This window comes from Lepidochelys kempii, chromosome 13, assembly GCF_965140285.1.
Source record: "Lepidochelys kempii isolate rLepKem1 chromosome 13, rLepKem1.hap1, whole genome shotgun sequence".
Lineage (NCBI taxonomy): Eukaryota > Metazoa > Chordata > Testudines > Cheloniidae > Lepidochelys > Lepidochelys kempii.
Genome location: NC_136392.1, coordinates 11,699,388 through 11,726,869, shown reverse-complemented (window position 1 = coordinate 11,726,869; position 27,482 = coordinate 11,699,388). Strand labels below are relative to the sequence as shown.

General features: G+C 38.5%; 2 protein-coding genes across 10 annotated transcripts in view; one reads left to right on the top strand and one right to left on the bottom strand.

The window, feature by feature from the left end:
• The window catches only part of LOC140896991 (putative serine/threonine-protein phosphatase 4 regulatory subunit 1-like), a 40,569-nt gene extending 30,975 nt beyond the window's left edge, over positions 1-9,594 (bottom strand). The window contains exons 1-3 of one of the 8 annotated variants that reach the window (XM_073309235.2): positions 9,406-9,594; positions 8,891-8,935; positions 34-146 (exon numbers count right to left, since the gene is read on the bottom strand). Coding sequence is in view for 4 of the 8 variants with exons in the window: in XM_073309238.2 (XP_073165339.1) it covers positions 8,891-8,935; positions 9,058-9,130 (118 nt within the window). In the remaining 4 variants the exon portion in view is untranslated. Of the gene's footprint in view, positions 1-33; positions 147-8,890; positions 8,936-9,057; positions 9,315-9,405 lie in introns of those variants that run through there. The other 7 variants (XM_073309234.2, XM_073309236.2, XM_078848342.1 and 4 more) reach the window with 7 other exon arrangements.
• The window catches only part of RAB22A (RAB22A, member RAS oncogene family), a 35,075-nt gene continuing 16,925 nt past the window's right edge, over positions 9,333-27,482 (top strand). The window contains exons 1-5 of one of the 2 annotated variants that reach the window (XM_073309242.2): positions 9,334-9,580; positions 12,374-12,453; positions 19,117-19,198; positions 26,176-26,247; positions 26,346-26,452. In XM_073309242.2, coding sequence (XP_073165343.1) covers positions 9,545-9,580; positions 12,374-12,453; positions 19,117-19,198; positions 26,176-26,247; positions 26,346-26,452 — 377 coding nt within the window. In that variant the 5' untranslated portion in view covers positions 9,334-9,544. Of the gene's footprint in view, positions 9,581-12,373; positions 12,454-19,116; positions 19,199-26,175; positions 26,248-26,345; positions 26,453-27,482 lie in introns of both variants that reach the window. The other variant, XM_073309243.2, reaches the window with a different exon arrangement.

Below are 27,482 nucleotides of genomic sequence, written 5' to 3'. Positions count from 1 at the left end.
CTTAAATTATTAAAAATGAAAAAATAATCTTACTTTTCAGTTTCTGCTGTTTGCTTACATTTTGCCCCTCAGCTTCAGCAGTGAAGACTATTCAGTTTCACTTTCAGATTCTCATGCTCAGTACTACAGAGTTTACATCCCAAACCCTGTAAGTGAATGTTTACATTCAAACAAAAATACTTTTCATTTTTCTTTAAGCCTTGAAGATATTTATATGAATATTAGGTTTTATAATGGCTTTTTTTCTTAAACACATTTCAGAAAAAAGAAAAAAAACACCCTGATTTTGTCTTGAAAAAAATGAATATTTGTTTAAATTTTGACCAAGTGTTGACATTTTAGGGATACACATATCATAAGAACCTAGCAAACTGTTTTGGTCTTCTGGGAAGAAAGAATTTTATCTGGGGTGTATATCCCACTTCTATAAAAATACTGCTGATTTGACTCTAGCACCCAAGCCAAAAATCAGTTATCCGGGGGATGGGGGGGGGAAGGAGGGAGTTCTGCAAATTTATTGTGAATCATGTGATATGTAGTGTAATTCTTGAAGACATAGCTCCTGGAATCATGCGATTAGTTACATGAAAATCTTATCTTTCATTTTTAAAAAGTTTCTAGCTCTTGTGATTGTAGAGAAAAGCTTGAAAACAAAGGGTAAAGGCTCAAACACAGAAGGCAAATACAAAACCCAAGATTCATTTAAAAAATACCCTCATGATTATAAAGTTAATCTTGTGATTTTTTGAAGCTTAACACTTTTTGAATGCAAGGGGTTGAAACACTAATTTCGATAATTTTAAACAAATCACATAGGAGTGGCTGGTATAATGATAGAGTGGGAAAGTTACCATTTATTTTCATTGCTGTATGTAGTGTTGTTGTAACCATGACTGTCCCACGATATCAGAGACACAAGGTGGGTGAAGTAATATCTTTTATTGGATCGACTTCTTGTCTCTCTCACCAATAGAAGTTGGTCCAATAAAAGATATTACCTCACCCATCTTGTTTCTCATTTTATTTTCAGGCAGGCAATGCAGGGTGTATCAGAATTACTAGTACTTATTACAGAAATTTTCCCCTACTATGTGGGCACATTTGGGAGTTCTCCTCTGAAGATACATAAACATCTCCATGCAAGTGGGATTTTCTTGTGATTTCAGACTCCTAACAATGTTGTTACCCAAACAGTACTCTGCCAGTACTTGCCCTCCACCACATCTGTTGTCACTGGTTTCTAATCCTGTAAACATTACAGACCACGCATAAATAATAGATATAATTTGATCCACTGGATATTTCTAACCTCTGTCCTTAAAGAAATAAACTTTAACAGCAAACTAAGCTGCATATAGTATAATAAAGATGACCTCCATTCAGCTATATCTTCTACTTTGTCCCTTGAACTTTAAATCTTAGTAAAATGATGTCAACAGGTGCAGAAACTGTACACAGAGCCCACAAATATAGTATAATCTACGTAATTACTGTGATCATAATTACAACACTGGTATTGGTTGCACCAGAATTCCTCACTATATACATCTAAGGAAGTCTCTCAAACTAGTGGAAGCTTTCAAAGAAAAAGAAATACTAAATGTTACTGTTGCATATATAAAATTAAGCAGCTCTTAAGACAACACAATAAAAATATCAAGTAATCAGTTATTTACTGCACTTATTGATTAGGTATATTATGTTATGCTTTAATTTTAAATTGATGCATGCATAGTCTAATGGATTGTGATTTAGCATCTCCTGGCTCTGACAGACTCCATCAATGGACTTTGGGGTGGGATATTCACATTGGACCCAGTCCTATTCCAAGTGAAATCAATAGAACTTCTGCAACATACTTCAAAGTGAGCCAGAAAGGATCTTTTATCACTTCTCAGTTTCCTGCTCTGTAAAATGGGAAGAATAATACTTAATCTGCCTCACTGGGACATTGTGAAGATTAACTGATTTATGTAAAGTGCTTTGAAGAAGTAAAGCTTTATCTTAAAGTATTTTGTTTAAGAAGAGTACCTTCCCAATAGCTGACATGCCAATAATTAAAATCCCTCGAAATGGGATGTTACAAATTGCACAAGGCTGCTTTATATTCATTAAATATTTGTTATATCTGTCTATTCATATTCAAATTTGGATTTGCCAGTACATTAAAAAAATTATATCTACAATGTCATTTACACTCTCCAAGCTATCAGACACAACACTCTTCACAGGGTTCAAATGCTTGCATTTAATAAGGATAAACACCTTCACTTCTGGTTCTCATCCTTCATTTATTACAGCATTAAGTTTAATAAGGTCAACACTTTCCCCAAAGACCTTCTTAACATGTGCCTTGATATAACAAACTTTGGCTCTGAACCACATTAAAATTCGCTACTATCAATGACAGTGTTAGAGTGATACTGCAGTGTATATAAATACTAGACTGATATGGATGGGTATATTATTTGGAGTATCAATCAGCATATGTTAAAACTATGTAGATAACTATTTTCAGAGTAATATGAAATAACAAAATGTGAAGTCACTGCGAAATGCCAAGCTTGCTTTTTACTCTCTCTCTCCCCACCCCACTCCCCTTCCCCCACAATATGCATCCTAGGGAAGGGTGTCTTTTTTCCCCAACGTCACAGAGAGGTATCCATCAATAATATTGGAGAACATTTGCGTACTACAGAAGGGGCCCATGCCCCTCTAGTATCATCATTATAAATTAGGGGTCTTGGAGCATACTGCAGACTTCCTGCCAAGAGATAAAACTAAATTTAAAACAACAAAAAAGTTGGTTTCAGACACAGGATGTCCTTCATATGTAGGGTCAAATTCTGCCTTTAGATAGGCACACAGCTAATTTACTTCAAAGGGAATGGTGCACACACAGCTGATGACAGAATTTGATATCATAGTCTCTTAAAAAAAATAGAAAGCTAATTGGCCTCTTCTACTGCAATATGAAGTTTCAGAGGAAAATATTCGAACAAGAGACTGAGTAAGGGCTGAATCATGCACACAAAGCAAAGCAGAAGAAAACTGGGATTAACGTGAAGGCCCAATTTTTCAATTTTACTTGTGCACATTCAGCTACCACAAACGCACCCACAGCCACATAACTGTACACGCAAATTAGGCATGCTAATATTTATTGGGTTTGTGGGTTTTTTTTAAATAAGGGTCCGAGTATTTTTTCTGTTGATATTTAAATCATTGAACTACTTCACAACTATCTTTTACACATATGGCATTTGAGGGGGCAGTATAGCAACACAGAGATATACTACTGTACACAGGTGACCTATAACCTGGAAACTAAAATGTACTTCCACTTAACTAGCCATTACTGCTTCTTGCAGGTGGCATTACTAATTATTTTAGAAGCAATACCAGCCTACAGATAAGTATCCTTTAATAGGTTTGCGATTTGTATCTGCATTAAACAAAAAAACAAAACAAACAAAAAACACATTACTCAGACCAAAGAAGGGTTGAAAGTGGTGAAACAGACTTTCCAGGTTAGTGTAGCAAATATCAGATCAATTTAAGATCATAAGATATGCCATTCTCAATAAGACTAGTGCTCCATCATGTCTAATATCCTAACTAACAGTAGCCAAACCCTGATGCCATCACTAAAAGCTCTGAATAAGTTATGCCCTGTGTGGAAGGTGCTTGGAGTTCCTTCCTGACTCTGCAGCAATCAGTTTACATACTGAAGCATGAGATTTGATTACTCTTGTCTGACCTGCTATAATGAGAAATAGTATTGATAATAAAGGTTGTTCTTTTTAAAATCCAGTCATATTAAACATATTTCTACAGCAGTGAATTCTTTAAACTAACATGTCATGAGAAGTAATATTTATTTTAATTCATACTAAATTTATCAGCCATTAATTTTATCAAGTACCCCTTTGTTCTTGTATTAGAAAACCACATTAAAATGAAGGAACTGACCAGTTGCCACTATAACCTTCATAATATTGACTATTGCAGTAGAATTCCCTGTAACTCTGATTGCAACAAACAAACAAACCAATCAACCATGGTTCTATGTTCTAAAGTTTACTGCACTAGCTTGTAAATATGTATGCACATACTTCACTTTACTAACTTGAGTAGTTCCACTGATTACTCAAATTACTAAAGTTAAGCACATGCTTAAGTGCTTGCACGATCCAGACCCTGAAGAGCAGCTACAGAACACACTGCTTTTGTTACATACAGAGTGTAAAGAGTTAAATAATCCTAGTTTTAGCAGCCTCTCAATTCATACCAAATAAATTCCACCATAACTCTAACCATCTTCACTGACCTTCTCTGGACCATTTTAATCTCAACTCTCTTTCCTAAAGTGAGGAAACCAAAAGTGCACACAGTACTCTGGATAGATTGTAAGCATGTTTAAAAGAAAATACAGAAAATCATGAACTATTATTTCTAATGCACCCAATATGCTTTCACCATTGCTGACACACACAGGGCTCACAGTTCCATTAAACTATCCACTGAGAGGCCTAGCCATATTTTCCCACTTAGAAGATCAAGTGGGCAAGTTCAGAATCCATCAGTGTATAGGAAATTTAACTAGTGTAGCCAATGTGCACCAGAGAAGTTGAATTTAATATATCATGTGACCGTCCCAAAGGTACTTAAATCTCATATCCTGCCATATCCAAACAATTTAATGACATCAGCAAATACCACCATCTCATTGCCCATTTTCCCCACTCAATCACTAATAAATATATTAATACCAATACCCACCCCTGCGGAACTATTAATCTCTCAAAAGAGCAAAGAACAGTCATTCCCTACATTTTTCTCACCTACTCAGTTTTTAAATCCACTATAAAACTTCATTTCTTAACCAGTATTTTCTTTAGTCTTACAAAAGGAGTTTTTAAATAAAACCCTATAGAATCAGCTTCATTTATTATTTTATTAATCTTCTTAAAGAATTGTATACAGGTTTGACAGCTTTTACAGTGGGGAACGAAAAAGTATCTTACAAAGTTAGTACGGGTTTGACCTTCAGTTAATATTTATTCAAGTGTAGTGTCACACTATCCACAATTAGTTTCTCAATCAGCTCCCCTGGAATTTAGGGGAGATTTCCCATTCCATAATTCCCAGGATCTCTTCTGGCTCTTTTTGTTTGATTATTTTAATAAAAATTAGTTGTAGCACATTACATCTCCTCACCAATATCTCCACTATTTAATGCTTTCTTTCCTTCAGACACCATAGATCTAGTTTTAGTGATTTACTGCAATGAATTGCTTAAAATGCTCCATAACCTTTTCCTTAGGGTATGTCCACACTGCAACTGGGAGCATGCTTCTCAATGCAGGTAGAGAGATACGTGCTAGCTCTGTTCAAGCCACTGAGCTATAAATAGCAGTGGCTCAAGTGGCAGTGGCTCAAGCTAGCCATCCAAGTACATACCAAGAGGGTTGGGCAGGTTTGCACTCAGGTGGCTAGGCTAGCCCAGCCCAAGCTGCCACCCGTTCTACCATGCCCACATTGCTATTAGCTCAAACAAAGCTCCCATCTACCTGCAGTGTGAAGCAAGCTCCCAATTGCAGTGTAGACATGCCCTTTGAGACTAATTGCAGCACCTAGCACTACTGATCTAGATTGTTGTTTTTATTTACGGAAGGTCTCAGAAGCCCCAAACTATCAAGACCACACACTGAGTTCTCAGATTTTGCATCTTAATTCTAGGTGCTCTTTCACACCAACTAGGAGCAGTTCATACTCTAGTTTTGAACTTGATGTTGAATTAAAAATGCAAACAGGTGTCATTAACAATACTTCAAGTCAGACATTTTTCTCTGTCTGTCCATGCCACAGTAGTGATAAATCAACATGTTGCATTAGGTCTATTTCAATGTGAAACTGATAGTGGTACATATAGATGTGATTAAATAGACATATACAAAGCACACTTTTTCCATTATTGGATCACCATTCTAGATTCAAAACTGCAAAATGATAAAAAAAATCCTCAGATGAGGCAAACTTGAGCTTCATCCCCCAAGCCAGAAGTTTGGCTTACAATCACGAAACTCACGAAAGCTTATGTTCAAATAAATTGGTTAGTCTCTAAGGTGCCACAAGTACTCCTTTTCTTTTTGCGAATACAGACTAACACGGCTGCTACTCTGAAACCAATCATAAAACTATTTTAGTCAAGTTACCAGGACAAATGACACTTCTGCTGATAGCCTTAGCAAAGAAGCCAAGGAGTCACTGGCCATGGAGAATGAACTGCCCTTTCACCCCTGGAGATGGTACCCTCCAAGTCAGTCCAGGCACATTGGCAGGACACCGTGGGAGGTTTGGACTGTTGCTTGCACTGAAAACAGAAGAGTTCAGCTGGCAGACAGGCATCTTTCACTTTTTCCAATCAAAGGGGGAAGAATTAGTTGGCAAGACATAGACAGACTATTTTCTGGTTGGATTATAAGGGGGTTTATTTATTGATTGATTTTAATTGTGGCAGAGAAAAGCAAAATAGAACAGATTTTCAACTCTACTAATGGGTTTAAACTGCAGATCCAGCTACTTTGGCTCCCCTGGTTATTAATGGAACTTTAAGGTGGGATGTACTGGGCTTTGAGAAGCTTCTTTCAAATCCAGTGTGGGCACACAGAAGTGTACTAGCCAATCTGCTCCCAATTTAAATCCTCTGCTCAACAAAGGTACTTGGTGTTGTTTGAGGTCATGGCGCAAACTTAGCAAGCAATAGCCCTCTGTTTAAAACCAATATCCCAGAGAGACAAATGTATGAACTGAAGTGCAAAACACAAGCATAACCCTACAAATCCAGACCTGCAAAATTTCACCACTTTAAAGAGCGATTCCATATAATTTTCAATTAGCTTTAAGACAATTTTTATAGCCCAGTCTCTGAACTGCCATCCCCCCACAAATCAGGATTGTCTAAGCAATACAGAACAGGTCCCTCAAAAACAACAACTTTAAAAACACTCACAATTTCTTTTTTCAAATGATAAACTCAAATTGCCATCCAAAGTGCCAGTTAGTACCACACTGGGGTCCAAAAGCCCAATCAGAATGTCTACACTGCAATTTTATAGCCCCGCAGCCTGAGCGCCCCCTCTCCCCACAGTTCGAATCAGCTGACATAGCCCCACCACAGTGTTTTATTACAATATAAACACACTCTAGGAGTCTGTGGCCCTCAAGCCACTAAACACATATGTACTCAAGACATGTATGTCCTCAACTTTAAGTATGAGTTGTCCTACTGACAATGGAGCTTCTCACATGCACATCCCTTTGCAGGATTGGGACATGAGGCCCCAATCCTTCAACAATGCCTTACATAGACACAAGAATCTGCTGTGCAGAGCTCACTGCATAACCAGGGCCTAAATAAGGGAGGGTACAAAAAATCTGGAGGGAGATTTTAAATGTCACATTGAAGCACTCTGTAAAAACCTGCCAAGAGTAGAGGAGATGTTTTTAAAAGCAGACTCAAAATTAATCCATGATTGAAGTTTCCTTCCAAACAAATCAGTGGCAGTTCTGGAAAGTAATGCAATCACGTTTTAAAAAGTCACAGTGAGAGATGCTAAAGAGAAAATGTATGAGACCTGCAACCTCATCGAGACAGACCTCAGTAGGATAGTGAGAATTCTGTAGAAAACTGGGTGAAGGGAGGAGTATTACAGTAACAGGTTGAACATGAACTCCCTAATATTCTTCACTAGCACTTGAGACTATGAGTCTAGATCACAGAAAGTGATCATACTTTTTTCCGTATCTCTGTAACTCTCACAATGGCATAAGAAACGCAAAACAAATAACCACCTTGTAAAAAATTGTTGTCCTGTGTGTTTCAATTAATCATTTAAAAATCTCACTCATTCAAATGATCACAACAAAAAGTCCTTGTCTTAGGCCAACTGCTAGGAACGTCCTTTGCAAGCAACAGAACTAATGTCAACTTTATAAACCTGAAATGAAGAAAAGCTCTGTATAAGACTGAAAGCTTGTTACTGGACTAACTTCTTTTGGTGGGAGAGAAAAATATTACCTCGCCTGTTTCATCTCTCAACTTTATAAACAACACAGACCTGACTGTAGGCTACTTCTCTGGCAATTAACTGCATTTCAGTTTTTAAAGTATTATTTCTGCAACACCCAAATGCATGCTAGGCTTTTTGCTAAGCAAGAAATACCTTATATCTTCTGTGTATGATGAAAGATTGACATTTTGGGGTTACAATTAGACATGCAAAAAATTATGAAAACAATTTAGAAACATCCCTCAAAATATCATAGCTTATGACAGTTCTGAATTAACTTGTCCCCTTTTCCCCTGTTATTCAGGTGTCCATCCCATGTATCCAGATCTGACAAGTCTCCTTCATTTAGGGTTAATTCTCTCCCTCCTGTACCCACAGCTTTCTGTAGCGTGTTTTAGTGAGATATTTAAAATAAAATAACCTATCATTTTATAAAGAGTTTTAAAGCCCCCAGTCCCTTTCCCGTCTTACAATAAAGGATTTTACTGAGTCAATGAGCATTTAAAAAAAAAATCAAATCACAACAGTTAGGTGGCATAAGGTGCCCTAAAAATTTAGCATAAAACCACAAAAATTACTGTATCAGAGACCCCTCTGCCAGCAGCAACATGAAAATTCAAGACTGCGTGTGTGTCCGTGTGTTAGGTAAGAAAACCCAAGCCCTCTCTGATCTTTCACCTATCAGTAAAATGAGCCTCACAAGCCTCTTCCTTTCACACTAATCTGGGTGAAAGCGCGGAGAGGGAGATGGGGTGGGGCGGTGCAGAAAGGAGCATGTGGGTGAATGAGTAAAACAAGTAAAAACAGTTACTCACAATCATCTAAGTCATCCTGCAAATCCACAAAATACAAAGGGATCCCTACAAACAAAAACAAAAGAGAGAGACACGGGGGGTTGGTTTCACAAGGCTCTCTGGAGAGACGAGAGACAGAGGAGGAAAGAGGCACGCACGAAGTTACACGGCAGTTTGGCGTTAGTCACCCGCACACCCCAACACACCCGCACACCCCACACGGAGCAGGAAGGTGAGGAGCGAGAGCTGCTTACCAGCCATCTTGGAATGGACATGGGGAAAGCGGGGGGGGCAGAGGGCGGAGCTCCCTGCGCTGCTTGACCCCGGCTGAACCCCAACCCCCCCCCACTAGATTTTAATAAACAAATGCTGCCCTGGAGGCAGGTAGCCCCCCAAGCGCCCAGGCAGCCCCAGGAGACAGAAAAATTACAGTCTTTAAAAAAGTATGCCCCAGGAAGGAGGGGGGGTAGTCAGGTGACTCGTATGGGCTGCCCAAGATGGCGTCTGGTGTGTGGCGCCTGAGAAGCGGGGGTTACCTGTAAGCGGTGACTGGGGGGGAAGTGGCAGGGAGCCCTCTGTCTCCTCGGGAGACCCTCCTGCCTGTGTTCAGGGTGGGGGCTATGGTGATGCTGGGCTGCGCCTCTGGTTCTCTTTAAGGCAGCAGCCTCCCTGGCCATGGCTCTGAGGGAGCTGAAAGTTTGCTTGCTTGGGGTAAGTCACCTGCTGGGTGTATCTGCGGTGATAGGGAAGGGGGGGGCTGCTGTATAGCCCCTCCCCCGGTGCGGTCTTGGTGAATGGGGGAGGGGATGGAGGAGGGGGGAGTTTCCCTCATAGAGGGATTCATTTGAAAGGTGAGGGGGGATTTCTGTCCTGTATGATCACGAAAGCCCTTAAAACTGCTTTAAAGCGAGGGTGGTTTGTGACGGTGTTTTTCCTGTGGTGAGAGGATATTTTTGTCTCTTTCCAGTGCCCGTGTTGATTTCTGCATCATCTGTTTGTGTGCTCCACAACAGCTAGTAAAGCCTTTCTCTCTAGGAAGAATTTTTGTTGTCTGTGTTTGACACACAAAGTAACACACACTTTTATTTTCAAGGCTCCCCTATTAAAAAAATGGTCCTGTGTTGAAACTGCTCGGCTCCCATCCCCCTTATGCTGTCCAAGGCTTTGATCATTTGAATAATATTTAGCCCTTGTATTTATGTAGTTTGATATCAGACACTTAATGCCATTTTCAGGCTTCAAAAGCACTCTCCAAATACTAGATAACGGATGAAGGAGACTTCAGAACAAACGTGGGTGAGACTTTAAATCTTGTTTAGAAATATATATGGCAAAATCTTCATCTCAAAAGACAGACGTTTTTAAAAATTCTTAGCTCCAAAATGAGTGCTCCCAATCAAAGGTCCTCCAAACCAAATCCAACTGAAGTCAATTGGAGCTTTTTCCTGGACTCACTCTATTGGGAGTTTTGTCTGCTTAAAAACAAAACAAAACAAAAACAACGAAATTTGACAGGTTGGACTATGTATTTCCTGGTTCTAGATTGTCTTGTTCCCTCTCCCTGGAAAATTGGTGTATATTCCCTAATTTTGTATATCCGGTATTTGGGGGAAGGTGGTTGGCACGGTTGCTTCCTAAATATGAAAAGGAGTACTTGTGGAACCTTAGAGACTAACCAATTTATTTGAGCATAAGCTTTCGTGAGCTTATGCTCAAATAAATTGGTTAGTCTCTAAGGTGCCACAAGTACTCCTTTTCTTTTTGCGAATACAGACTAACACGGCTGTTACTCTGAAACCTTCCTAAATATGTTATCCTTTGTTTATGTCAAACTCTACCTGTGAAAATTTTGTGGAGTGGGAAAAGGGGGAGTAAGAGAGTAACTAAGAAAATTTCCCCTTCTAAATGCCTCAGCCAGGAAATTACTTTCATCTCCCTTTCTCTTCTTTATAACTTTCTGTTAAACACTAAAATATGTAAGTGACAAGAATAGTGTATTTTTGAATTCCTCTCTCCTCTCCCAAAAAAGGAGAACCTTCGAGACGATTAGCACAAACTTAAATTTTGTACAGATTAGTACATTAGTATATTGCTGATTATGCACTATATGTATCTTATAACTTTAAAAATAAACTCAATATTTGTCGATAATCTAAACTCTATCCCCAGATGTACCGATACTCTTTTCTTAACCTGTGTATTATATAATTTTTTAACATTAGCTCTAATAAAAAAAATTTAATCTGGGCTGCAAATACTGCAGAAAGCAAGCTTAAATGAAAGCAAGCTTGTTTTATTCAAACATTTCTTAATATTAGGTTTGGTAAACTATCTTTTTCAAATCTTTAAATTTGGGGTATAGATTACCTGATTCTCTCATCTGAAGATTGTGAAGTGGTTCAGCTATGTTGTGTTTAAAGGCATGTGAGCAATCAGACATCTTAACTTAGTGCTGCAAGTAGATGCAACTTGAAGCATGCCTTTTGTTTGTTTGTTTTATTAAGCTTGAGTTGTCATAGTTACTATTCAAAACACATACAACCTAGTGTTAAATTTCTAATGTGTTTGGTGCTATTTTAAACTGTGGTTTGTCACCTTAGAATTCCTCCTCTCTTGCTCCACGCAGCTATGAGATTAAAAAATGTATTAGTTTCAGGTATGTCTCAGAAGATGTTTAAGATCTTTCATTAATAGGGCGGGACTCAATGACTCAGAGGCTGAAATGTGTTTGCAATGCTTGTAATAGTGTGACACCCTTGATCTACTTGTATGTGTTAATTACCTTATTCAGCTACAGATGTACACTTTTAACAGTTGAGGTATAAAGCAGCAGCTTTCTCGATCTCCTGTACAAATATCCCTAATTCAAAACAAGCACTTATGCAGACTTTTTGAGGGGGGAGGCGTGGTGGGAGGGGAGCATACAGAACAATCTATTTCAAGAGAGGAACATAATAGCTTTTTGTTTAAGTCTTATACAAAGTTATCAAATATCTTTTATATCTGTTTTGGGATAATGTATCTTTAATAGAGCTATCTCCTGTTTTCAACATAAATGTTATTTTTTCGCTCTTCAGTTTTTCAATTTTGCTGCACTGAAATATTTTGATTACTAAGACCCTGATCCTAAGAGTTGTTCCACTTGGCTGGACCCGCACTGACTTCAGTGATGCTCTCTGTAGGAACTGGGATCAGTCTTTCCATAAGGAGCTTATTGCGGAATTGTGGTTTAAGGGCTTGTCTACACTGGCACTTTACAATGCTGCAACTTTCTCTCTTGGGGATGTGAAAAAACATCCCCCTGAGCGCAGCAAGTTTCAGTGCTGTAAAGCACCAGTGTTAGACAGTGCACCAGCGCTGGGAGCTGCGCCCCGCCCCCCGTGGAAGTCGCTCTGCCGTGACTACACAAGCCAATGTAGTTGCTAGTGTAGACTAGCCTTAAATGTGCCTAAGTGTTTATGGTAGCTAAATTCTCATTGGTGTAACTGCTATGTTATTTTTCAGGATACTGGTGTAGGCAAATCAAGTATTGTGTGGCGATTTGTAGAAGACAGCTTTGACCCTAACATCAACCCAACAATAGGGTAAGACACTAAATAAAATGTATTTGAATTGTAAATAAGATAGAGGAATATATAATTTAATCCCAAAGAGTCACATATGAAACACACTCTGCATGAAGTAGCAGAAGTTGGGTAAAGCGGTTAAATCTATCCAAATTTCATTTCAATGCAAGAAAAACGCATGCTCTGAATGCTGAAGTGGGAGTCAGGAACTCCTGAATTCAATCTTTGCACTGACACTGATTTGCTGTGAGGCCTTAGGCCAGTCATTTGGGGCTTGACCAGCAAAATTGCATGTAGTAAAAGCTGCATGCAAATCAGCAGTTACGTACATAACCCTCCATTTGTATACACAGATACATGATTTTGAATACCCAGTCACAACTAATGCAAATGGAAATAAGTTAGTTTTAAAAATCTACACTTTAACTGCCTTACAGTGTCATTGTAATGCCTGAGATTTCTAAATACCCTTAAAGACTAAAATGCTAAGTGTTAATATTCTGGCTTCATGCAGATTCAATGTTTATGCTGTAGGGCAGGTTTAAAATCTTGTCCTGTTTTTGTATTAATAATCTTAACTAAAATATCCTGTTAGGCTTTCTGGATTATGAACAAACAAGTGTGTTCTACTGCTGATGCAAACCTCAATATCTGTTTCTCATTCATCAACAGAAGAACATAAATCTTTGTCCACTTTATGTTGAGGCACCATTCTTGAACTTCAAAAATAACTGAGTATAGTAACTATCTGGTTGCTCGAGGTTTTTAAAAAGTAATGTAAAAACAAAGTCTCAGATTTTTCTAGGATGTTTCAAATTAACAATGATAAATATTTTTGTCAACTGCATCTTTTTCTCCTTCCCAGATCTGTTTCTTTAATTAGATTAATATAAAATGCATATTCCCTTAACTAACAAAATGGGGTAAATACAATAACACTTCCTAATAAAGATCAAGTGTTTCCTTCATTCCTTTGAAATATCTAGTTTTCCTTTTCTATGTTTTAATTATGGTGTACAAAATTGGATTAAATACAATCATGCTGTTTAGAAATCCTGTTCTTTTATTAACAAAAACTATATGTAAGAACAGACACCTAGATCATTTTATGTCAAAACTTAAGGGCTACAAGTTTTTATCTGTTAATTAATCTACAGCAGAGGTTCTTCATGTAGGGTTTGTGAGTGCTCTGCCCTTTTCATATTACTAAATGGAGTGGGAGCAGGGAAGTCCCAGCTAGATGTGGGGGCAGGAGGTTATGGTAAAGCTGTGTTGGGATAAAAAAGCTTGAGAATCATTATCTGCAGATATATTTATTACAGGCGCGATATTTAAAGGTGTTCAGGTGCCTAAAGATGCAGATAGGCACCTCAGCACCCAGTTGCTTTTGCAGATCCCATTGAAGTGCCTATCTGAATCTCTAGGCACCTGAACACTTTTACAAATCTGTCCTTGCTTCTTCTTTTTGGACTGATGGTTGGATAGCTATCTTGTGCAATCATTGCAACAACAAAGACCCTGATCCTGCCACTGGATCCATGCACAAGTGTGGCCAAACAGCTACATGCAGTCACTAAGTAAACTGGCAGGATGATATGAACTCAAGTGCTACAGCTCTGCCTATCTTGTATCGCATTCAGCCATGCTAGTACCACCAAGATAATCCAGTGCTTGTGTAAGATCCGTTCATGGATGAAGAACAGATGGGGCAAAGATGAACCTGAGCAAGAGAGGTTGTGCTGGAGGGCAGAGTTTACAGCGCAGATGCTGTCTCCTTTGGCTGAGGGTACACGCTTACAATTTGTCAATTCAGTCCATAGTTTAGGAGTAGTCCTGGTGGCCTTTCTATCCCTAAGCGCTTACATAGCAGTAGCTGCGAGTTACGCTTTGCTTTCTACCATCTCCATTTGACTAGGAGACTCTCTTCCATCCTGTAATATTATACCCAAGGCACTAAAGGGCATTCAGGGCATTGCCATGTCCCATCTAGACTACAGCAATGTAATATACCTGGGCATGAAGTCATCAGCCCTTAGGGAACTCCAAGTAGAACAGAACACTGCTTAAAGTTCCAGGATGCTGAGGAAACAGTCTGCTTCTGTTGATCAGCAGATCTCTCTAGTTTGTGCACCATCTCTGCTTTTCCACTGCCTGACTATTATAGATTCTTGAATGAGAGAGCAAGCTGGTTGAAGCTTAACCCAGCTTAGCTGGATGTGATGCAAGTTGTTTGAGGCAAGCAGCTAGGAGTTGCTGCCTACTCCAATATTGAGGATAATTAAGGTAGTTACAATTCAGGGGTATTTTTGGATTGCTGTTGGAGTCCCAGATAGCACTCTGAGCCATAAAAAGCTGCCTTTTTTTAATAACACTTGCCACAACGAAAATCTTCATTTCTCTCAAATGCAAAGCTTGGTGACCTCCATTTTGGACTATAGAACATACTCTATGTGGAACTGTCCACAAAGACAACTCAGAATATTCAGCTGATTCAGAATAGAGCAGCACAGCTGCTGAATAGGAGTTTCTGTAGAAAATGCATTACACCAGTGTTCCATTGACTGTACTATCTTCATATACTCTTCAGGGTGCTGGTTGATTGGTAAAGCCTAATTTGTTTTGGCTTCTAGCTACCCAAAAGACTTTCTCTCTCCATGTGTCTCATTCCAGCCACCACTGTCAGATGAGACACTCATGCTAACAGTCCCTATATCTGAAGCTCTGGGGATGGGAATGGGATGTCTTCAGTGGAGGTACTGCAACTCCAGAATTCACTTCCACTTTGGCTAGAGTTTAAAATTCAGAGTTTAGTACAAAACTGATTTATTTAATGGCGTCTTGCCTAAGGGGTGCTGAAGTCATATACCCTTAACTTTTATGCAGTGAGCCTTTGGAAGTTTTGGTAAACTGCTTTCCAACAATTATATGTCTAGTGACATTGGTAATGTGAGCGTTTTTTAAATGAACAATCATAAATTTGACTCTGAACATCATCATCAATATAACTACAGTTATAAACAGGCTCTTCCCTGGGTGCCTTGATATCAGCAGTATATCCTGCTGCAATAACAGTAGCAACCCTAATGCCCAAAGCTAAGAAGAGTGACTTTTTCTTAAAGACAAATTTAATTTTGTTAAAAGAGAATGGGAAACACCTTAGATTCATTAAAGATGAAATAATTTAGTACTCAAAAGTGAAGAGTATCTGAAGTAAATTTAGAGTGGTAAATGAAAATGGACTACTTGCTCTCTGATTCACACACACTAGAACAGAGCTGCAGACCTGTCGTGGCTGGGTTGCAAATGCTCCATCTGATGACTTAAATCAAAATACAACTGTATTCGTTGGAATCTTTAAAAATTGTTGGTAACATTACAACTGATCATAGATTCTGTAAAATCCGTTATAAAACTTAAACTTTGGACTAGAATTGATGTGATGGTATGCCATGAATATTTACAATCCAGAAGGCCTTTCTAAATCACAAGCAATTTATATTAAATGTTGGGGCTAAACTATTTGAGTGTCTCTAAAGAAAATTGGGATGGATACACTACCTGTCTCTTCTGAAGAAATTGCATAAAGATTTGCCCTAGTCAGATGTGTCTGGGAGAGTGGGTTGTGGGGGATGCTGGGACTGGGAGCACTATGGGGAGGTGGTGTGGGGAAAAAACAGTTGGGTGAGAAACTGGCAGGAGTGGGAAGAATGAGTCTGGCCGGACAAGGAGACTGGGACTAGGAGTCCATCATGGGAAGGAAAAGAGGGTGATAGATCTGACAAGGAGCTATGATGCAGGGGGAGAATTAGGAGTGGAGGTAGATTAGGATGTGTAGCCAGTCGGAGAGAAGGAAGAGACAGATTGGACAAGGAGCCAGGGGGGTATAACTTGAACTGCCTGGGCAAGGAGACTTGGGAGAGGGAGTTAGGGTAAGGGGACAGAACTGTCTGGCTGTGAGGAAGGGGAGAGATTAGGAGTGATAGGGGCTAAGACTCAGACAGCAAGCTCAGGTGGGAAGAGCCTATGGACAAAGAGACAGGATTGAGACAGGTTGGAAGGTATGGGATGGAAGGGGTCAAGCTTAGGCAAAACAGGCAGAAGTATTTGTACCCATGACAGCAAAACGAGCAGAAGAGTCTGTGTTTGCTAGATCACACTCCCCTCCAAAGCCTGGAAAGGAATCCCAAATTCCTGAGTCTGACCATTCCTCTGCTGTCCACAAATATTTGTGAAACCCATGGTGAAGTATCTCTCCTTTTCCCCCCCCTCCTCCCACCATGTGGTCCACATACAGTAGGACAACCTACTACTGCTTTCAGTTAGTCTTTTAGCTCAAGTAGTAGAGGTTTGTCCATTAGCTCAAACAGTTCCAACCTGGCCAATGAACCATGTGGGTGTCAGTATGATGTCACATGATAGAATTTGTGTTTTTCAGTTTGTTTTTTATGTGTAATTTCCTAGATCTAAGAACTTAAAAGTTAGAAAATAAAAAATTAAGATTAACTGTGCAACCTAAATTTGGCCCCTTTGTGAATTGAAAAACAGTCATTTATACACTGTAGTTTAAATGATGAATTAAAATGTGTATCCATACACTTTAAATACACACTAACAATCATCTGTTAATGGACATCATGTTCATGGTCTGCACACTTTACCTCATTCTCGTTGCGCAGCAGTGTTATAATGTAAGAAAGTGGCAGTGCTTACAATGCTTACAATAGACACTTTCTTTTAACGTGCTACTTTCCCTTATCCTTTGCTCAAGTACATAATTAGTTACGTTTAAATCCACTGAAGTTTGGCTCTCTTACCCTTGTCCTTTGGTATTAACTTGTATTAAGGTCATTGTAACCTTTTGTTCAGCTTGTTTAAAGGAAACTTAAAATCTTGCAGTCTTTGTGCTAGACTCTAGCTAAACCATCTGAGGTGATGGGAGGTTTTAACCTCCCAGGAGAACTTAAGAGCTTTCTGCTTTCCTTTTAAAAACAAATACATTAAACTTAACTATTACATGCTACCTTACTGTTGAATTGTGTTGATATACTCTGTAGCTGCCATTAATGTGTAACTGAAATTATGAAGGGCTTATTGTCATAACTTCTATGACCTGACAATACTTAGAGCCCAGGAGGACTCTAAAGCCTGAGTCACTGAACTTTAGTGTCCAATACTGCATCCTGTGCTAAAGACATTTACCCTTTGGCTTCATTTCTGTAATAGGCTTTGGGCTGGTGGACTCCTAATTTTGGTGGGGCTCCATGCAGGTCCTGACTCCTGTGTAGAGTTCACTGCAGGATCAGGGCCTTGGTTTTCATCTCAAACTTGAAAAATTCACACCCTATCTGGCACTTATCAAACTTTTTTTTTAAGCTAGTAAGTTCACACAGGCCTTTATGCCATAGCATACTTCAGCAGGCAAATTCAGTTGCTGTATGACCTGTTGAAGTACACAAGACATCTTTATGGGGCCCTAGCTCCTATGCTAATTACCTGGTAAATATGCAGTATTTTGAAAGACAAAAACTAATGTAAAGAAACAGTTTGAGCTCTCAAAGCATTAACAAAATACACATGCCACCAAAATATAAAAAGTTACAGCACCTTGTACTCTTATTCTGCAGACCTAAATTCAGTGTAACGTTTCTTTCGCAAGAGTGGATGATATCAGTAACACTTAAAGCAGAGCTGGGAACTATTTCCCTGATGAAGCAACCATGGTAGGTGTTGGGGTTGTTATCCAATTCTTGCAGGAAACATGAAGAATCCTGGCATTGGGTTCTGGCAGATTTTTTTTTTTTTAAAGGTAATCTCTTTCACATATCTTGAAGCCCCATCATTACCATCCTCCTGCACAGAAAAGTTATATATATTTAGGGAGCTGTGGGGAGGAGGAAGGATTATGGCCCTTCTTTTGAAAGTGCTGGGGATCTTCAGGTTTCAGGAAATACTGATGGGGAGAGGGCTTGGGGGCAGCACTCTACACTGCCTTATTCACCTCCCAAACACCCAATTAAATTTTGGTGGGAAGTCAGCATTAACTTATCTGCTTTCAGTCTCTGCTCTGTGGGACTCCCCAGAATGTGGTTGGCAGCCAAATTTCATGTCAACATAAGTCCAGAAAGGGCTAGTGCACAGGTTCCATGTGGTATCCCTTCAGTAGTTCCTCTAATATTCATGTGCATTTTCGTGAATTTGTTGTGGTGTTCCTTTGTGTGGGGGAGGTGTGAAGAATGCCACTCTAATTCCCCAGCTGCTTCTGTGGCAGTGCAAAACCTACATCCCCTCACCTTCAACAGAAAAGTTAAGAGGAAGGAGAGTGCAAATTTACAAGGCTTCTTATCCCCTCTCTGATCCTTTGTACTGTATTCTGTTAAGGTGGAGTTCACCAGTGTTTAAGTGGTGTAAGTGTGACTTAATTGGTGCATGCATCCTTGTCTGGGTCCTTTGCACAGTAATTAATTTCAAACATTATGTATCATGATCTTAATCAGTTTTATAGATAGTAAAAAGCACTTCACTTTTGAAAAAATGACCTGTGTTATGAAAAATTGTGGTATTAAAGTCAATTGAAGATATTGACCTTTTTATATATAAAAATTTGGAGATATGAACTAATTATGCTAGAAATAGTTTTTTCTTTGTATTTGCATTTTGGTAACATTACATTAAATCTTTCAGAGCATCTTTTATGACAAAGACTGTGCAGTATCAAAATGAGTTGCATAAATTCCTAATCTGGGATACAGCTGGACAGGAACGAGTAAGTAGAGATGTTGTTTTCCTCCTTAGTTTGTAAAGATTTTTTGTGTGATCAAATTCTGTAAATGTATGTTTTCACACATGATTCTTTCAAAGTACACTGGAGATAAACCCATGATAATTTAATCAAAATTTCATCTTTCACCTTCGTTATTTGGCTCTCCTAGGGAAATAAATTGTTAGAGAATGTGAAGATTACCTATTTATATAACATCTTTATAGTAATGGAAAGGTCTACTGAGACTTCACTGGAATATTAAGCACAATTTCAGACAGTATTATTAGAAGGATATTGACAAATTAGAAAAGGTATAACTGAGGAGACTAGATAAAAGGAGAGCTATAACTATTGAGAGATTGGAAAAAACAGGTTATATTTACCAAATGGGCAGTGTCTGTCACAAAAACAGACTTGCAAGGTAGTGGTTTTTGGCAATAGTTTTACTTCACAGAAGCATTTCTATTTGGCTTTGAACATTTCTCTGCAACACTGATCATCCCAGTTTAATTGCACAAGCTAAGGCCCTGATTCTGCAAATGTAAGCACTTGTGTAGCTTTACTGATATGAGCAGTTCCATTGCCTTCAATATTGTAACTAATCCTGGGAGTAAAATTATGCAGACATTTAAGTGTCTGCAGGATTGGGGTCTAGATGTTTATACGCCGCATTTGAAACAACAATATTGGTGGAAAATATGGGATAAGTGGGAAGGTTATCTCATGGATTGGTAACTGGTTAAAAGATAGGAAACAAAGGGTAGGAATAAATGGTCAGTTTTCAGAAAGGAGAGAGGTAAATAGTGGTGTCCTCCGGACTGTACTGGCCCCAGTCCTATTTAACATATTCATAAATGGTCTGGAAAAAGGGGTAAATAGTGAGGTAGCAAAATTTACAGGTGATACAAAACTACTCAAGATAGTTAAGTCCCAGCAGACTGCAAAGAGCTACAAAAGGATCTCTCAAAACTGGGTGACTGGGCAAGAAAATGGCAGATGAAATTCAACATTGATAAACGCAAAGTAATGCATATGGAAAAACGTAAGCCCAACTATACGTATAAAATGGTGGGGGTCTAAATTAGCTGTTACCATTCACGAAAAAGATCAAGAAAAAGATCTTGAAGTCATTGTGAATAGTTCTCTAAAAGCATCCACTCAATATGCAGTGGCAGTCAAAAAAGTGAACATAATGTTGGGAATCATTAAGGAAGGGACAGATAGTAAGACAGAAAATATCATATTTCCTTTATATAAATCCATGGTACGTCCACATCTTGAATACTGTATGCAGATGTGGTTGCCCCATCTCAAAAAAGATATATTGGAAAAGGTTCAGAAAAGGGTGACAAAAATGATTAGGGGTATGAAACAGCTGCCATATGTGGAGAGATTAATAAATCTGGGACTTTTCATTTTAGAAAAGGGATGACTTAGGAGGGATATGATAGAGATCTGTAAAATCATGGAGAGAGTAAATAAGGAAATGTTATTTACTTCTTCCCGTAACACAAGAACTTGGGGCCACCAAATGAAATTAATAGGCAGCAGGTTTAAAACAAACTAAAGGAAGTATTTCTTCACACAACATATAGTCAACCTGTGGAACTCCTTGCCAGAGGATATTGTGAAGGCCAGGACTATAACAGGGTTCAAAAAAGAACTAGATAAATTCATGGAGGATAGGTCCATCAATGGCCATTAGCCAGGATGGCCAGGGATGGTGTCCCTAGCCTCTGTTTACCAGAACCTAGGAATGGGCGACAGGGGATGGATCTCTTGATGATTACCTGTTCTGTTCATTCCCTCTGGGGCAGCTGGCATTGGCCACTGTCTGAAGACCGGATACTGGGCTAAATGGACCTTTGGTCTGACCCAATATGGCTGTTCTTATTAACTTGATTTTTTTAAAAAAAAATATTTCATTTCTAATCTGATTGTGTTAGAAGTGCATGTCAGGAAGTTTTTCATTTGAAATACAAATTTTAACCTGGCATTCTTTCCAGAAGAAGAACTTGATGGCTGCTTTTGCAGCATACTCACCTTTTGAGGGGATGCAACAAACTTATTCAAGACTTACAAGCACACAAACTGAAATTAAAAAGGGAGTTGGAGGAAGTGTCTTTGTGCTGCATACTAATTACCTTGCTTACGAACTACAGGCAGCAACAACAAAAGCTGCAATTATGTATGAAGTTTTATAAACCTGCCTGAAGCTGTTCGGCAAGGGATTTCCATTACGTATTAGAGTTTCATTCTGTTCATTTGAATCCTGTTTGAAAGCAGTGGAAGAATGTAGTATGCTGAATCCAAAGTAGGGCAATCTATGAGGAAGTATATCTGTAAATGGCTGACAATTGGTGCTGTCAGCTTGTATGAAGTAAATGTTTCCTCTTTTCTTTTCTTATCCCTGGAGTGATGCCCTATTCTTTTTTCCGTGCAAGTTGTCCAACACTTTGTCTAATTGGAAGAGATGAAGATGTCCTCCCCCCACCTCTGACTCAGAGCTGAAGATTCTGTAGACTTCTCCCTCCACACCTTGAGAGTGAGGGGTTATTTTTTGGGAGAACATACATCTTGAGACTACAGTGATGTAGGAACAAGATTCTGATGCTTCATAAGAAGGAGCCAATGTCACCTTAGTTCCGTCTAAAGAGTGCTGCTGACAGCTACCGCTGAATCTACAAGCTCACGTGCATCCATGTATCCTCATTCTCCCTTCCCTCACCTCCTGGCCCACACAGACAGTATGTTTCGAGTTCCTTTACAAACAATACTTCCACCATTCCAAGTGATCAGTTAGGGCAATGTGTCTTTTATTTATTTATTTATATTTAATATATTTATTTATTTTTAAACGTGGAAATATTAATGCTTCATAGCAATTCAGTCAAATACAAACTCCAATGTCATAGCACAGGTCAGTTACTAATAACCCAATTTATCCGTAACGGCTTCTGGTGTAAGAGCAAAACTCTCTTGTGCATTAGTGAACATACATGATGCTCCCAAACTCTGTTGGCCCGGGAAAGAAAAACTGACCAAGCTCAGGGCTCTGTTTTTTCCACTTGCCCATCAATCAAATTGGGCAGCCATTAGAAACCATGATAAACTCTCTTTCCATAACTTCATGTGTCTTGTAGGGCTCTTGAATCCAACACTTGACTTTATATCAAGTACTGAATGTGGTATTGGATTTTATATCAAGTTTTCAGTGATTTGTAATACCAGTCTGATAATAATAAATGACACTGTTAATCACTTGTGCATCTTCTCCTTTTGCAAGATACATATTCTAATGGGAAAATTACATACTACCTGAACTTAATTTGGACAATGCTTACAGGATCAAAAGACTAAGTCTTGTAAGGATTAAAGAGATAGTGATAATGTAATGCATCACAGAACCAGGATTTATTCATACACAACCATAGTTGCAACATTTTTTTTTTCTGTTTTGTTTTCCAATACTGGTACTGGGGGTTTTTTGGTTTTTTTTCCTTTACAAAAATGTTTGTACGGCTGCCAGATAAGATCTAATTTGTATTCACTTTCACACAGCTGGCTATGGACTGTCAAAAAAAAAAATACTGTGAGGAGAAAATCTTACTGCAGAATCGTTGTACAGCAAAGGAACTTGGTGTGCCTTAAAATGACAGGTTAAGAACATTGGCTAGGAATGGACCAACTACAGAAAGGACTGATCAAAGCTGCTAGTCAGTTCGATCAGTGAATCTCCTGCCCTGAAACTTCCATGACAGTATTCTATTTCTGCGCCTTCTTCAGCAGAAATTATAACAGTCGCTACACACTTTGCAGTTTGGATAAATTATTGGCTTTCTCAGGTTTACTAAGAACTGGCATCAAACCACATATGACCTCAGCCATCAGGGTTTGAGCACAGTGTTAAAACACAGATGCGGTGGTCCATATGAACCATTGAGTTCCCAACCAGTATCATCTGCTGTTCCCGATATTTTAGTTTTAGCATTTGCTGTATTTTAACAATGCACTTCCAAGGCTTATCAGTGAGCAGTTCTTTTTCAGCAGGTTGCACCACTCCTTGTCAATATAAACACCTTGATTAGCAACAGCTTGATTTTTAAGCTAGAACGCAATATTTCACCTGATGTAAATTTATTTCCCACAGATCTCCCTCTCCTTTGTTCCTGAATTGTTGTATTTGACAAGGAGGGGAAAAAATCAAGGACTTTAGAAAATGCAGATTTTCTGTGACTAACACTGTCTCTGTTGTAAAGCAGTTTCATTCAGGTTGGGTGTATTTCCATTGATAGCCAGTTCAAACTTTTTAATCAGATTTAAACAGTAAGTTAGAGGATCACTGACTACATGTAAAGTATGCCTTAACTGGCATTGTAAGTCACTAAAATATCTCAAGTGTCTGCTTCCATTATTACAAATAATGGCCTCGTATTTAAAAATGAAAACACATCAGTTGTTGTCAAGATATTTTTTCCCTCTTCTTTCTTTCCCTCAACCTACTATTTACTTCAATTGGTCATTCTAGAACTGTATTTCCAATAAGTTCTGATGTCTTGGAACCCAAATGCAGAAAACATTAATTTAGTGTGGTGTTGACTAGCTGGCATCTCCCCTCCCCCAGTCCATATTTATTTACTCCATTTCTCTTGGTGACATAGTTTCCATTTTTATATTCATGCTGATGGAAGCTTTCATTTTTGGATTGCATCACACTTAAATTTAACACTTCATCTGGGGCACTTCTGCTCACGTGTCAGAAGTAACTATTTCTCTTTCATTGACTAAGGTTAGTATGAAATTGCCTTCAACCACTATCTGAGTCTTGTCTATTGTCCATGCTGCCAAATTCTTGTGTTATACTGATGCTCACTGGTAATTCTGTGTTAAAGCTCAAATCAGAGTTGGGCTGCAGTGCAAGAAAGCTGAATTCTTTGAACAGACAGCTGAAAGAAAATGTAGTTTCTGGAAACATCTGTTTTGTTAAAGGGAAAATGTTTTTTTTAACTGCTGACTATTCCTAGGTGAGAAAAGAAATCAAAATGTTAGCAGGCAGGAAATGAGTAATACAAGATCAGCAAGGGAAAGCAGGATTTTTTTCCCTAATATAAATAGACCACAAAAAGCCAGGTAGTCAAATAGTAGTGGTTTATCAAATATGTTTCCCTTTACATTCTAAGTACTTATGGGGGAAGGAGAGGATATTACACCCTTCTTGGATGAGTTGGGTGATCACACATTTCCTCCCTCCTAAATGTTTGACAGGTATTTTCATTCTGTGCACTTTGTGTAAAGGCTTATTCTCAGAAGAATTTTGTGAGCCAAATCTAAATGGGCTGGAATTTTGTTTTATAACAAAGGAATTTTTAGGATGTAAAGAACTGCTCTCAGCTGAACTATATTAACCAAAAGAAAACTAGTATTTTATTATAACCAAATATGTCTTTGTGAAAAGCTACATTGTCTTCATTATTTTTATAGATTTCTTATTGAGTAGTAAATAGTGTATATAAAGCCATACATCAATACACTGCATCTATCAGTTAATTATTCTCTTCTTCCACTGACACTTCAGCGTGCTAGATGAGTTGTTTGTTTTTTCTTACCTTAGCAGAATTTCTGAACACTGCATCTAAAACAGTAGTTATTTTATAGTGCCAAGCATGTGTTAAAGTAACCATTGTAGTTTCTTATGCAGTCAAAAAGCAAGTAGCATTCGTGCAAGGATAGTAGCCTGATCTGTGTACTGCAGGCTCATTCAGATTTGTAGCAATTGTCAGTGTTGCTAAGTCCTGAGATTTCCTGCAAGTCTTATGATATCTGGTGTTTCCTAAAGCCTTTGCTTCAGGGGTCAGGTGATTGTGAGACACTCTCAGCTTTTATTCTTCCTTAACTTTTTTTTTCACTAACTCTTTTGGTTGAAGGGGAAAAGCTTGAAAACATTAATCCTAAATACCAAAAGATAAATAAAAAGAATATAACATTTGTTTTTTTTATCTCACTTTTAAGCCATTTTCAGGATGTTTTGGTTGGTAATAATGTACACTGGTTCTTTTTATTTTTCCTTTTGTGGACATGAGTATCTCAAAAAGGAAGAAATGTATTCAATTCACCCCACCCTTTCTCTCCCTCAGTGTTCAAAATTAGGCATATATCCTGTGTGTATTGTCTATATCTGTATAGCTATCTTTTTTTTTAATGGGGGTGACCCATTCCATATCTCACATAACTGTCAGGGTTCCTTCTGTAATTTTGCCTTTGCAACCTGACTTTTCTGAGGACTATGAACTAGAGACTGAGATAACATGAAGTCCAAGAACTTTGCTTCATGCCTTTGACATTCTGTATTGCTCCAGTCCCTTATATCCTTTCTTTTAATCCTCTCTCTCTCACAAAAGATTAGTCATTGCTATAAGATTCAGCAGTATACTCTATCTTCATTAGAAGCAGCCCTCTTCTTACTTGTACTAGATTCCTGCTATCCCTGAAGCTGAGGCTTGGAATGGAAACCTCTCTCCCACATCCACATCTAAATGAACTTGTACAGACTGCCTGAATAGTAACCAGAAAATGGAGTTCTTTAACAGTGAGTGGTCTTGGAGGAACAGAGTGGTTTACAGGTTTAAATTATAGCTCTACTCCGCCTTCTTTTGGGAGTTAAACCACTTCTTTACCAGCTTTATCTGGATAAACTCAAATTTTGTTTGTTGTCATATGGCTTTATTTATAGTCCATTGTACTATAGTAATCTTGTACTACTAGCACCCAAAAGTATTCACTGGCTAGCCTTTGGCTAAGATTGCTTCATGTGAAGCTTTTATATCCTGCTGGCAGTCTCTTTGTAAATTGAAGGATACATTTTCCACTAACCTAAACTCTTTTCCTATACTAGAGCAGTGAAAATTGGATTAACTGGTCAGTGAGCCACATGATCTCTGGCACAGTATTAAATCCATTCTATGTGATGTTTCTCCCTACAGTTCCGTGCTTTAGCACCAATGTACTACCGAGGCTCAGCAGCAGCTATTATAGTTTATGACATCACAAAAGAGGTAAGAGGAGATTATAGAACTATATTGCAAACCAACACTCATGTATGTTTTGTTTGGCCAGTTCTGAATCTTAATTCTATCTCCCTTCTCCATACCAGGAAACCTTCTCAACATTAAAGAATTGGGTGAAAGAACTTCGACAACATGGACCTCCAAACATTGTTGTAGCTATTGCAGGAAATAAGTGTGACCTTAACGATGTAAGGTAAATTGATGTCAGTCCAGTGCAGGTGTAAGTTCAGATACAAAGTGATGGTACTAAATATTTGTTAGGAAGATTAAGGGATTTACCAAGCCATGAAAGATATATAGTAATTAAAAAATGCAAGTTTTTTTAAAAACTAGTACAAGATGTCTAGCCCATTTTAGAAAGGCTTGCGATGTCTGCAACACTTCATCTTATTAGCAAATGTTGATCCTTCTGGGAAAGTTTAAGTGGGTTTTTGCTGACTTGCTGATTCAGGCACCTTGTTACCCCCACCAATATAAAAAAGGGTGGGAGCTGTTCTGGGGAAAGTGGATCTAGAACATGGGATGAAGTCCTGAGGAAGGAATTCTAGAGGCAGCCAAGTCTTAGAAAAGGTTTGAACATAACTTCTTTATTACTAATGTCTTGGTTAATGAAGCCAAGCCCCAAAAAGGGAATGAGTTTGGATTCTACGTAGCATGTGGACCTCTTTTCAGAGCAGGTTGGGAAAGGCACCTGCTCACAGATCTCTCCTTTGTTTCATATTTTACTTCCACAACTGGGGTCTCAGCTAAAACAGGTGGATATGTTTTTAAAGAGCCATTGCAAAGTTGGTTGACATTGATCCCAAGGGAGACAGGACTGCAAAAGTCAGTCACCTGTATTTTTAAAAATACTGAAATTTCAGTTACTTAAAGAACACCAATAAATCTTTAAGAAACATGTTTATAATCTCCAAGGATGAAATGATATGAAGTAAATGACTAAAAGCTAAATATTTGTAAGACAGATACTGCATGCTTTGTAGTGGGCCTTGGTGTTGGTGAACCACCAAACATAGTTCTGTCCCTCCTAATGGTTTGGGGCCTGATAACACCATAAGGTGTGCACACGCTACTCCCCATTGAAACTGATGAGTGACAGGGCTCCTGAACTTTAATGAGTGTAATACTTAAAATGCTGATGGTTTTGTATGGCTTTTGGCAGTCTGACTTAGGATTTTGCTGCCATATGCAGTGTACATGCTACTCTAGAACCTTCAATTTTA